This window comes from Nuphar pumila, chromosome 14 (genome assembly GCF_984573655.1).
Source record: "Nuphar pumila chromosome 14, dmNupPumi1.hap1.1, whole genome shotgun sequence".
Lineage (NCBI taxonomy): Eukaryota > Viridiplantae > Streptophyta > Magnoliopsida > Nymphaeales > Nymphaeaceae > Nuphar > Nuphar pumila.
Genome location: NC_143262.1, coordinates 75,210,046 through 75,222,855, shown reverse-complemented (window position 1 = coordinate 75,222,855; position 12,810 = coordinate 75,210,046). Strand labels below are relative to the sequence as shown.

General features: G+C 36.6%; 1 protein-coding gene across 2 annotated transcripts in view; it reads right to left on the bottom strand.

The window, feature by feature from the left end:
- The window catches only part of LOC149816995 (nudix hydrolase 26, chloroplastic-like), a 62,674-nt gene extending 49,933 nt beyond the window's left edge, over positions 1–12,741 (bottom strand). Inside the window, exon 1 of one of the 2 annotated variants that reach the window (XM_089987572.1) lies at positions 12,479–12,741. In XM_089987572.1, coding sequence (XP_089843698.1) covers positions 12,479–12,724 — 246 coding nt within the window. In that variant the 5' untranslated portion in view covers positions 12,725–12,741. The remainder of the gene's footprint in view (positions 1–12,478) is intronic. The other variant, XM_089987574.1, reaches the window with a different exon arrangement.
- Positions 12,742–12,810: the final 69 nt, after the last annotated feature.

Below are 12,810 nucleotides of genomic sequence, written 5' to 3'. Positions count from 1 at the left end.
GAGGAAGTCTAAGTTGAGCCCAATGCTTTAATGATTGCTTCATCTTCCAGTGAATGCCAAAAATTCTGGTCACGTGCGCCCACACCCTGCAAGCCACTTTGCTTTATAAAAATAAATGTTCAACAGTTTCTTCCACTTCAAGGCACAAAGCATACCTATTGGCCATCGCATAAATCCATATGTTGCAACCTGTCCATCGTAAGAAGCTTCTTCTCTACAATGAGCATAAGAGTGAATGCTGCTCTTGGGAAATGCTTGGAGATCCAGATGTGCCGGTGGCACACGCAATTTTCTAAGCTCCTTTAGCTAAGAGAGCAAGATTCACCTCCTAAGGCCACTTAATATCAAATCCCCCCTCTTGACGTGGTTTGCACGCATCTTCCCATTTAAGTAGATGAATCCTATTTTGTTGGTGAGAATTAGAACCACACCATAAAAATGGCCTCATGGTTATTTCCATTTTGTTCACAATAGATTTGGGGAGCAGATAATGTGAATAATCCTTGCAAACAATCAAGTTTTCAAATAACTTGATACTTCAAATACTCAAGACACAAAATAAATGCAGTGTTTATAAGCTTTACACAACAAAAGAAGTGCAATAAATGCACAGTGTTTAAAGTGCAATAAATGCACAGTGTTTATAAGCTAAGGGAGACAACTCCTTACTGTAATACTTTCCTTCAATGGGCTCACATAGCCCTTATTTATAAGGGCTTAAAAGAGACGTTGGGAATAGCCCAACGGCTCTTATTAGAGACATTGGGAATTAGCCCAACGGCTACCTTTTAAACTGTGTACAACACTCAGGGGCTGACTGTTGTATACAGTACACAGTCAGTTATAGAAATATTAAGAAATGAAAAAAATTACACAAATAAGAAAAAATAAAAAGGAGGAATTACAATCATATTCAAAAACATGAATATGTGCAAAATGTAGAAATGACTAAAATACCCCTACAACTAAAGAAATATATATTTTATATATAGAAGTAGATGGATACATGTACATATATATGTATGTGTATCTTCTTTTATATATATAAAATATATATATATATAATACATTGTCTTATGAATTACAATTTAACACCCCCCCCCTCAAACTTAGGGCAAGATGACCGAAAGTTGCCAAGAAGAAAATTGAACCGCGGAGCACACAAAGCTTTAGTGAAGAAATCTGTCAACTGATATTCTGAAGTTACATATGGAAGATCTATAACTCCTTTCAGATACGCTTCCCGAACATAGTGACAGTTCATCTCAATGTGTTTAGTTCACTCATGAAAAGTATGATTTTTTGCAATGTATATTGCACTCTTGTTATCACAGCATAACTTGGTGGGCCCTTCTATTGAGATTCTCATGTCTTCTAATAGTTGATGAATCCATACAATTTTCATCGTTCCCCGCGTCTCCACTATTCTTTACATTTGGAATGTCAGTTTAGTAAGCAACGAAGTAGTGATGGGAGTGTAGTGAAGCTTGGTGAGCAAGAAATACCCGCGGATGATTGTTTCAAATATTTGGAATTTATCATTCAAAAGTATGGAGAAATTGATGGAGATGTAAATCATAGGATAAAGGTTGGGTGGATGAAATGAAAAAGTGCAACAGGAGTGTTGTGCGATCGTAGAATGTCATTGCGGTTGAAGGGAAAGTTTTATAGGACGACTATTAGGCCCGCTTTGCTATATGGTACGGAATGTTGGGCTGCCAAGAGACATCATATTCAAAAAATGAGTGTAGCTGAGATGCGTATGCTCAGATGGATGTGTAGAAATACAATAAAAGATAAGATTCGGAACGAGGAGATACAAAAGAAGGTAGGCGTTGCACCCATTGAAAATAAGATGAGAGAGAATCGTTTACGATGGTTTAGACATATTCGACGAAGGCCTAATGATGCTTCAGTTAGAAGGATGGAGAAATGAAAAAATATATTAGTTAAAAGAGGTCTAGGTAGGCCTAGGAAGACTTGGATGGAGATGATAGGAAAGGATATGAATGCTTTGAACCTCGAGGACATGGCATTGGATAGAAATGATTGGAGGAGAAGGATTCATGTGAAAGACCCAGAATGATTTTTTTTTTCATATCGTCGACCACAAATTTGTTTTGGGATGAAGGCGTAGTTGTTGTTGTTGTAGTCGTCCTGGCACGATATTCAGCTTTTGTTGAGGATAGAGACACTTTTTGTTGCTTCTTACATCTCCATTAAATCAGCGAGTCTCCTAAAAACACACAAAAACTAGTGGTGGAGTGACGGTTATTTGGGTCACCTCCCCAGTCAGAGTCAGTATGAGCAATTAATTTTAATTCAGAAGAAAAGGATAAGAATACTCCCTTGTTTAGTGTGCCCTTTATGTATCTCACAATTCGCAAGATGGCACTCATGTGAACTGATGTTGGTGTATGTTGGAACTGACTTGCAATATAAACTGCATGAGAGATATCTTGTCTAGTAGTACTCAAATACATCAAAGATCCCACAAGCTGTCTGTAGAGGGTGGGATCGGAGAGAGAAATAATATCATCAATCTTCATTTTTGCTCCTACTATAACAGGAGTTTCACAAACCTTATCATCTGTAATACCTAACATGTCAATAATCTCATAGGCAAGCTTAGTTTGAAATAAAAAATACTCTCTATGAGAGTATGTTATTTCAATACCCAAAAAATAAGTTAGAAATCCCAAATCAGACATTTCAAACATATCCTTCAAAATTGATTTTATTCTTTAACCCCTTTAGAATCACTTCCGGTTATAAGCATATCATTCACATATAAGAGCAGAATGACAATCCCTGTATTGGTTTTTCTAACAAATAATAACAAATAAGGCAGTGTCAGTGAAACAGAAAGAAAAACCAGTTTTTAACATTACGGAGTTAAATCTATCATACCAAGCCTTGGAGGCTTGTTTTAAACCATAAAATGTTTTTCGAAAGCGAAGCACTTTTCCTTTGGGAGTCTCCATTCCTGGTGGAGCATCCATATATACATTTTCATTCACATCACCATTTAGGAAGGCGTTTTTAACATCTATTTGATAGATGTTTCATTTGTTGATTGAGGCAACGGTAATAAGACATCGAACAGTGACCATTCGAGCCACAGGGGCAAAAGTTTTTTCATAGTCAATCTCGTATTTTTGACTATATCCCTTTACAACTAATTGAGCATTATATCTCTCAAAAGATCCATCACTCTTAGTTTTTACCTTAAATACTCATCTACACCCTATTGCTTTCTTACCCTTAGGAAGATCTTGAAACTCACAAGTCTTTGCCTTGTTGAGAGTCGAAAGCCCACATTCCATTGCTTTCAGCCATTCATCATTCTTTTTGGTTTCTTAGAAGTTTCTGGGTCCTATATAGGAATGAATGGCGCTAAGGCAGGTTCTATATTTAGGAGTAAACGAATCATATGAAATAAACTTAGAAGGCATCTTTCTATTTCTCTCAGTTCTTCGTAGGTTTTCATCATTTGTTGAATTGGACCCACTAGGTTCACTGAATTTTTCAATTGCACTCCTAAAATTGTTTCTATCTCTATGGGTATATGTTATAGGATCTCTCAATGCTCCTTCATTTCTATGTTGAGAGATAGGTGGATGGGAAGAGCCATCTTCTTTATCATTGACGTCATTATGAATGAAATTGTCATCACTATCATCATGTGCTAACATTTCAAATAAAAAAGAGTAATCTATGTTTTCTTCAAAAGGTTCACTCCTTTCAAAACCATTAACATTTTCCAGAAAACTCACATTTCTAGAAACATATAGCTTGTCATTCTTAATATCATAACAATGAAACCCTTTTTGGGTTTCGAAATATCCAAGAAAAGCACAGGCAATGGCTTTTGGTGAAAGCTTGTCGTTCTTGTCAGTAAGAACGAAGCATTTACAACCGAAAATTCTCAACCGACTATAGTCGGGTTCTTTGGTATACAATTTTTCAAAAAGCGAGATATTGTTCAAGTTTTTAGAAGGTAGCCGATTTATCAGCCCAAAAACCTTTTGGGATGTTTTGAGAAACAAGTAATATTCGAGTTGTCTCTATTATATGTCTATGCTTCCTTTCAGCTAATCCATTTTGTTGAGGGATTTTCGGACAAGATCTTTGGTCAAGAATACCATGACTTTTAAGATAATTTTTTAATTCACTTGAAAGGTATTCTCCACCAGAGTCGGTACTAAAAATTTTTAGATTCTCATTGAATTGATTTTTAATCATCATATGATAGGTTTTAAAAATCGAGAAAACTTCATATTTATGTTTAAGAAAATAAATCCAACAATATCTCGTGTAGTCGTCAACAAAAATAATATAATATGCAAAGCCTCCTTTTGATAGGATGGGTGTCGGTCCCCATACATCCGAATGGATAATTTCAAAAGGTCTTGTTGTAAACATAGATCTTTGGCAAAAAGGCATTTTTTCATTTTCCCAAGAATACAGTCGTTACAACTGAAATCACTTTTACATAGACTTTTAACAAAAAGGTAAATGAGAAATTTTTGCAATATTTGGATGTCCAAGTCTCTTGTGCCACACATTAATACCCTTTTGTTGGACAACATTACAAAACGGGTTCTTTGGAATTTAAAGGGAATCGACATAGTATAAATCGCCCTTCCTACAGCCTTCCCCAATCAATCTCCCGGACCGGCGATCCTGTATCCAACCTTTGTTAGATGAAAACTTTATATCACACCCATGATCCGAGAGTTGAGAAACGAAAAGCAAATTTAAGTTTAATTTGGGTATAAATCTAATTTTTGGAATAAAGAACCCTTGTTTTTTAAAATTTTCTATTCTTTTTAATTCAAGAGATGTTTCATCCGCGGTTGAAACAAAAGATGGAGAGGGATTTTTTGAGTATTCGAAAAAAAAACTAAAACTTGGGGTAATGTGAAAAGAAGCACCCGAATCTAAAAGCCAAGAGGTCTTACCGGGAAGAGAAGAGGTTGACATGGTGGCTCCAGAAATAGCCCATTTTAGAAGAGGTTTAAGTGCATCCACAATTTTTTGCAATGAGAGAGCTCCATTTGAAGATGACGAGCACTCTTCCCTTTGAGGTTGGGATGTAGTAGCCATGGCAAGTAACTTTTTTCACTTTGGGCAAATAGGCTTGATATGCTCCGGTTCCTTACAAAAATGGCATAAAAGCTTGCTATAGTCCTTCTTCCCTCCTTGACCAATTGAGTTTTGATTCTTGAAGTGAAGAGGCTTGTAGGTCCTTAAGTTGCTCCCCGGTCATGAGACGGCATTAACTCCTTCATTTTCTTCATTATTGGAAGGTGTAGCTAGAACACTTGGGTTGTTCTTGCTTATACCCATACGAGTCTCTTCCCCACTCAGTTTAGTAATTACATCTTCAAGAGAGAGGGAAAGGCGGATAAAAGAGAAGGCTGGATTTGTTCGAATTAGGCAGATTCAAAAAATTAAAAAATCTATCTTCTTCCAATTGTTTATGACGAAGCTCTATGGCTTCTCCACTCTACTTGGGTTCGAGCATAGCAAGCTCATCCCAAATAGAAGAGAGTTCAGCAAAAGACTCCCTTATAGTCATCTCTCATTGATGAAGAGTTAGCGCCCTCTTTTGGAGGTAATATTTATGGGATAAGTCCCTAGAGGTGTACATCTTCTCAAGGTACTCCCACGCTTGAGAAGCCTTCTTAAACTTGATAATATTGGTGTTAATTCTTGTTTCTACGGATGAGAAAATTCATGAGAGGATTTTAAAATTCCTCATCTCTCATTCTTCATGCTTTTTGGTGTAGTCTTCAAGAGCCTTGGCTCTTTCTTCGCCTTCAAGGATTTTTATTTCTCCTTTCTCCATCAAGGTTATCTTTGGCTCCGGTTCAGGAATCTAGCCTTGGACATAGCCCCAAAGTCATTTTCCTTTAATATGAGCCTTCATGTTTCCGGCGTGATAGTTGGTCCCATTAAGTTTGAAGCCGAGAGAAAAATGAGAGTTTTTTTTACCCACTAGAAAGGAGAGATAATGAAAAAGAATATGTACCACAAAGGATTTTTAGACCTTTCTTGATAGAAGAGTCTTCTAAAATATTGGATGAACAAGAGGATCCACTCAAATCACCAAAAAATCGAAGGCATGCTTTTTGAGGCACTCAAAAAGTGAGAATCCACACGATCTTTCTTTCTCCAACCTTGCTACCATGTGAATAATCCTTGCAAACAATCAAGTTTTCAAATAACTTGATACTTTAAATACTAAAGACACAAAATAAATGCACGGCGTTTATAAGCTTTACACAACAAAAGAAGTGCAATAAATGCACAGTGTTTATAAGCTTTACACCACAAAAGAAGTGCAATAAATGCACAGTGTTTATAAGCTTCAAGAGACAACTCCTTAATGTAATACTTTCCTTGAATGGGCTCACATAGCCCTTATTTATAAGGGCTTAAAAGAGACATTGGGCTATTCCCAACGGCTCTTATTAGAGACGTTGGGAATTAGCCCAATGTCTACCTTTTAAACTGTGTACAACACTCAGTGGCTGACTATTGTAAACTGTACACAGTCAGCCACTGACTGTGTACAGAAATATTACATAAAAGAACAAAAATAAGAAATGAAAAAAATTACAAAAATAAGAAAAAATAAAAAGGAGGAATTACAATCATATTCAAAAACATGAATATGAGTAAATGTAGAAATGACTAAAATACCCCTACAACTAAAGAAATATATATTTTATATATATAAGTAGATGGATACATGTACATATATATGTATATGTATATTCTTTTATATATATAAAATATGTATATAAAATACATTGTCTTATGAATTACAATTTAAGAGATAACACATCATCCAATATACTGGAAGAGATGCCAAAACTGAAATTAACTCTACCCGCCAAGGAAAGAAGATTGCCACTCCAAGAGTCTAATTTTTTTCTGAAATTTAAAAAACAAGGAACTACAATGACTGGAGACCACCTTGAAAAAATGGTAGTCCTAAGTAATTAAAGGGAAGCTCATCTTGTTGCCACTGACATAGATTTTTGACTTGATGGATCCGAGAATTATGAATACGAAAAAGGAATAATAATGGATTTCTCCTTACTAACTCTTGGCCCAGACACCTCTTCAAACTCACCCATCACTTGAATAAAATTCTCCACTGATCTTCCTTTGTCCCTAACAAAAAATAAGGAGTCATCAACATAAAAACTATGACTCCAAGTGAAACCATTCACTACCACAGGGACAATATTGCCATTAGCTTCCTCTTCTTGAAGGCGTCTAGTAAGACATTCCATCACAATCAAAAACAGATACGAGGACATGGGATCCCCTTGTCGTATGCCCCTGGAACTGAAAAACACTGGACCGGGATGGCCATTAATAAGAATAGAAAAACTCGAGGAAGAAACACACATCATAATCCTGTCAATCCAGCGCTCATCAAAGCCAAACCATCATAGGGAGGACCTCAGAAAATCCCAATCAACACTGTCAGACACCTTAACCAGATCGATCTTGAACAAGAAATTGGATTTTTTTGTTATGACTCGTAGTGTCAAACAATTCATGAGCAACAAGAATGCTCTCTTCAATGTTCCGACCCTTCAAAAATGCCCACTGATTATGAGAGATGAGTTTCTATAAGATGGGCCTCATTCGGTTTACAATGACCTTGGTGATAACTTTGTAAATAAAATTACAGAGGCTTATAGGTCAAAAAATTTGTAAGCCTCATAGCCTCAACCACTTTTGGTATGAGAGAGTAGAATGGATCTGTCTCAACAATCTACCAGTCTCAAAAAAATTAATGATGGTCTTTCTAAACATCCTTTTTAACAACTTCCCAAAAGGCATGAAAAAACATACCTGAAAAACCATCATGCCCCGGTGAGCTATCACCTTTAAGCTCAAACACCGCATGTTTCACCTCTTCATTAGAAACCGGCTTAAGAAGGTCCTGGTTCTCACTCAACGTCACCTGAGGGTAGCTCACACGACTGAAAGAATCCACCTGACAAGGTTCCTTTGAAAACAAATGTGTAAAAATCAGTAGCTTCTTTAATGGCATCACCTCGGTTATAACAAAATTCTCTATTATACTTTTGAAGGATCTGGATACCATTCAACCTTAGTTGTCAAAAGCCCCATTCGGAGCCTAGGTGAAAGATCCCTAAAAGGACTAGTCGGGACCAAAAAATAAAATATCAACAAAAGCAAAAATATTATAATAAATAGTTAAATTTAGTAACAACATATTATTGTAATTATGGATGAAGTGTGCAATTCAGTATAACATGTCACAAAATTCATGAAATTACATAAAATTAAACATAAAACATATACATATATATAGAGAGAGAGAGAGAATGGGGATTATCCTGCCCCTGTTTCGTTAGGCCACTATTAGGACCCTCCAAAAATCATAGTTTTTAGATGTTTTAGATATAAACCGTTAGATGTGTTTATGATTGTTAGTGAATAGAAAACATGTAATTGATTAAGCATACTTATGCTCAAATGTGTATTTTAAAGAGGTAAAAACATCATCGGTTGATATTGTATTAGAATTTCATGATAAAATGATCACATTTTTACATTAAATCAATTTGAAACAAAGTTTGTTTCTTAATAAATAAGGTTCTTAATAAATAAGTATTGATAAACACATCTAATGGTTCAAACTGAGCATAAAACACCGAAAACTTTGATATTTGGATGGTCTTAATGGTGACGTAAAGAAAAAGGGGACAGGATATATATATATATATATATATAAACTGAAAAAAAAAGAATTTATATATGTGTGTGTCAAAAACACAGGCAAACATGTAAACAACAAAAATAAGAAAGAAGGAAAAAAGAGAGAAAAAGGAAGAAAAAATAAAGAAGAGGAAGAAAAAAAAGAAGAGAATGGAGGGGAGGGAGGAGGAAGAAGAAGAAAAATGAAAACAAAAAACAGGGGAAAAAGAAAGAAGAAGAAGAGGAAGAAAAAGAGAAGGCAGAGGGGTGAAAGGAGGAAGAATAAAAAGAGAAGAAAAAAATAAGAAGGTAAAAAAGAAAAACAAAAAAGAAGAAAATGAGAGAACAAAAAAGAAAGCTTTTAGAGTGAGAAAGAAGAAAAAAGAAATAAAGGAGACATAAAACATTAAAAAAAAATGACAACAATGTCTCTACGGCCTAGGCGCTGCCTAGGCAACTTAGGCAGGACCTAGGTGGAAAAAGAAAGCCCTACCGCCTAGACGCATAAGCCTAGGCAGTGGCCTTGCGCCTAGCCCACCTAGGTAGCCTAGGCGCCGCTTTTGACAACTAAGCATTCAACATAAGATTTTACTTAAACTTCGCATGAAAAAAATGTGTGTTCTTGTCCCATTCTGCAAGCGAATGAACCCAAGACTTTTGCTTCCAAAACACCTCCTCACAAAGGTCATGAAGATCATCTTTCATTTTTGCCTCCTTATCTATAAAACGAAGGTCTCCCTCATCAACGTGTTCCTGAATTTCTCCATCCTCTCTTGTTTATCTTTTCCTCAGATATCTGATTTTCATGAAACCAATATGCTTTACAAATAATTTCTCAGGAATTCTCCTTGTTAGTGAATGCACAATCATATTGCTAGAAGGAATATATACAATAATTTCATTTTTTGAATCATATCATACACGGTGATATTTCATTCCCACTCTTTTGTGTGATTCTTGTCATGAGGGTTAATCACGTCCAAGCTTATTTCTATACTGACGTCATGAGGTTGGCTGACTTATCAAAATTGTTTGTTTGTAACTATCTATAATGTTCATAAATAATTTAGCATAATACACCATTCATAAGAGAATATTTCTACAAAGTGGTCGTTAATCGTTATATCATGACCAATATTCACTTGACCATAAACCTACGTTAATGGCCTGCATGATGTATGCCAGATTCATGCCATTAGACTTTGAAGCTGATCATGATCAATCGCATAGCTAGCACCATGGGATTATTCACACTCAAATCAGCTTTATCCAGATGGTATCCCAGTCACCAACCAATCATCATGTGGGTTCATGCTTATTGTAACTTTTATCATGATATTAGCTTAATCCTATAATCTCCATGACATGCTTTAAGTCCCATTAACATATCTAACCCTTCAATGGGTCCTGTTATCCAACAATAAGTTATCATTCCACCAATGCACTCATTTCCATGTAGACTTTAGTCTTTGTTTGGGAGCTAGAGATGAGAGGGGAGATGGGGAGTTAATAAATACTACCTACTCCATTTACCCTCATTGATGTTTGGAAGCCAGGTTTTGGGAGATAGGAAGGGTGATGGGAGTAGAGAAAATAGTGGAGATGGGCCTTTTTCAACTACATCCTCACAAGGATGTAGTTGACAACTCCACTCTCATAACCCATTTTCTTCTCTACTCCCATCACCCCTCTCATCTCATCTCCAACACCATCTTTCAAACAGAGCCTTAGTGTCTATTTCCAACACAACCTTGTCAACACTCACCAGGTTAATCACTACCTAATTATCTCAATATACCTTTCTTGTTTATATCCGGATCCAGATCTTTATAAATTGGGTTATTCAACCCCAAAGGTCTACATGGTGCATTTAACCTCCTATATATGTAAAGCTATAAAAATATGTTCTCAAAATACAATCTCCCCCAAGGAGAAAAGTGTACCTGATGATGACTTACAGCCGCTTATATGACCAATAAAAGTCACACCAGAACATTCAAGATGTTCCAACTTGTTTAGATCTTAAACTTTGGCCTCTTTAAGGAATCAGAGAATTTATTTTCACTGTGTTATTGTGAAACAACGTTACTTTGACATCATTTACAACACCCACAATAAAGTTTATCCAAGTCTCATACACAACATTTTCCTGAGTCAAAGTTAGCAACTTAGAGGTTTACCTCTAGTCTTTTTAATGCCAAGGATATAAAATGTTTCTTTCATATTGTTCATCTCCAATTAAGAATTTTAACTGGGTTCTAGTCTAATAGATCATTTATGTGTTTTATGCATATGATCTACATGCAGTGACAATATTGCAGTTTGCTCTCACTTTTCTCGGCATTTACACAATGACAAACAACTAGATTAAAAAGAGCATGTCAAACAGAACTTCAATCAGCAAATGTGCCACTTGCTTAGGTCCCTAGAATAAAATACAAGTCCTAAAGACATTCTTTAATTGGTATATATGACCAGATTTAGATCCAAACCTAGTAATGACTACCCATTACTCATTTACCTTTTCCATCAAAAGCATATGAACATTAAAGTACTAGATATGTTATAAAACATCAAATTTAGATCAACTAAAATGAGGACCTGGGTAGTAACAGATTCAGATCCAAATTTGAGGCCCTAATCTTAGGTCCACTTTGACCTACGCTCAGCTGGACCATTTCTAAGTCCAAGCATGGATACAAAGAACCAAGTTCGATAACAATCTTTCTTTTCTTTTATATGCTTTACATGTAAAATTCAAGAAATCTGGATCTTGGGTTAGATCCCAAGCATGAACTTTTTAAGACCAGACTCTGATAATATCGAGTATTCAAATTTTGCAGATCCGATCCAATTGCAATGAGGCTCACTTTATTAAGCTCAAAACCAATTTATAAGGGAGTCAGTCATAGTTTCAATATCCAAACCTTCAATAGATCTGAAACATTTGCAATTGAGTCCAATTAAATCCAGACTTACATCTAGTATCAAAGTTAGAAGTTTCATCCCACAAAATCTAGGCCAAAGCTGGATATGAAATCTACAACTAGAATATTCTACTCAGATATAAACCAACAAGGGACCATTCTTCAATCAACCCCAGTGTTGTCTTATAAACAAGAAGGCACCCATCAAAGAGATAATAAATTAGTTTAAAAAAAAAAGGCAAAGAGTCTTGCTTGGACACATGAAATGATTTTTTGTTCTTTAAATCAAGGCACTTTGCCCAGTTGCCACATAATTCAAAGGGGCTTAGACATAGTAGCTTCATAGCAAGCCTATAACAGTTAAGGTTGTAATCTATTTAACTGGATCCTGTCCACAAATGAATATTTACCCAAAACTAGATACAATCAATCACGATCCACCTCATTAATGTCCTTGCACATATGAACAAATGTATCCGGTTCGATAACACGCAATTTTGAAGTTATGTAGCATTCAAACAGAAACGGACAGGGCCACAGCGATGGTCTTTTGGAATTAGAGGAATTAGTGGAAGAGATCAAATTCCCCAGAACACGCACACATATTTTCGCCAGGAATTAGAGGAGGAGATCGTCCGATAATAGCTTTCCCTCGCTTTAGGCATCAGAAGGAAGCCCTAGGCACACCGGTTCTCTCAACTCGATCCTACGCTCCGTGCGTACGAGAACCCCCTAGGAAAGCAATCGATCGCGAAGGAGACCCTAGAAAATCCGACAGACAATAGGAAAATTCTCACCTTTCGGTTAGAAGGATTCACGAGGCAGATTCCCACGTTGTTCCTGTAACCGTCGGGCGGAGCCTCCATCGACGGGGAAGGAGACGACGAAGAGGCAGAGGCTCCGCGAGCTGCTCGCAGAATGGTAGAAGACGTAAAAGAGACGGGTTTCGAGGTCGGAAACTTCAGGCGGGAGACGCCCTTGGGAAGATGACGGAGAAGGGAGGAGCTGTCGGAAGGGATGCGGATGCGCAAGAGAATGGCCATCCCTCCCACCGACCTCCCCTTTCTTGAGTCCAGTAACGTCCTTTTGACATTTCCAAGCCACCTGTCAGCTTGAAACTACGAAAACG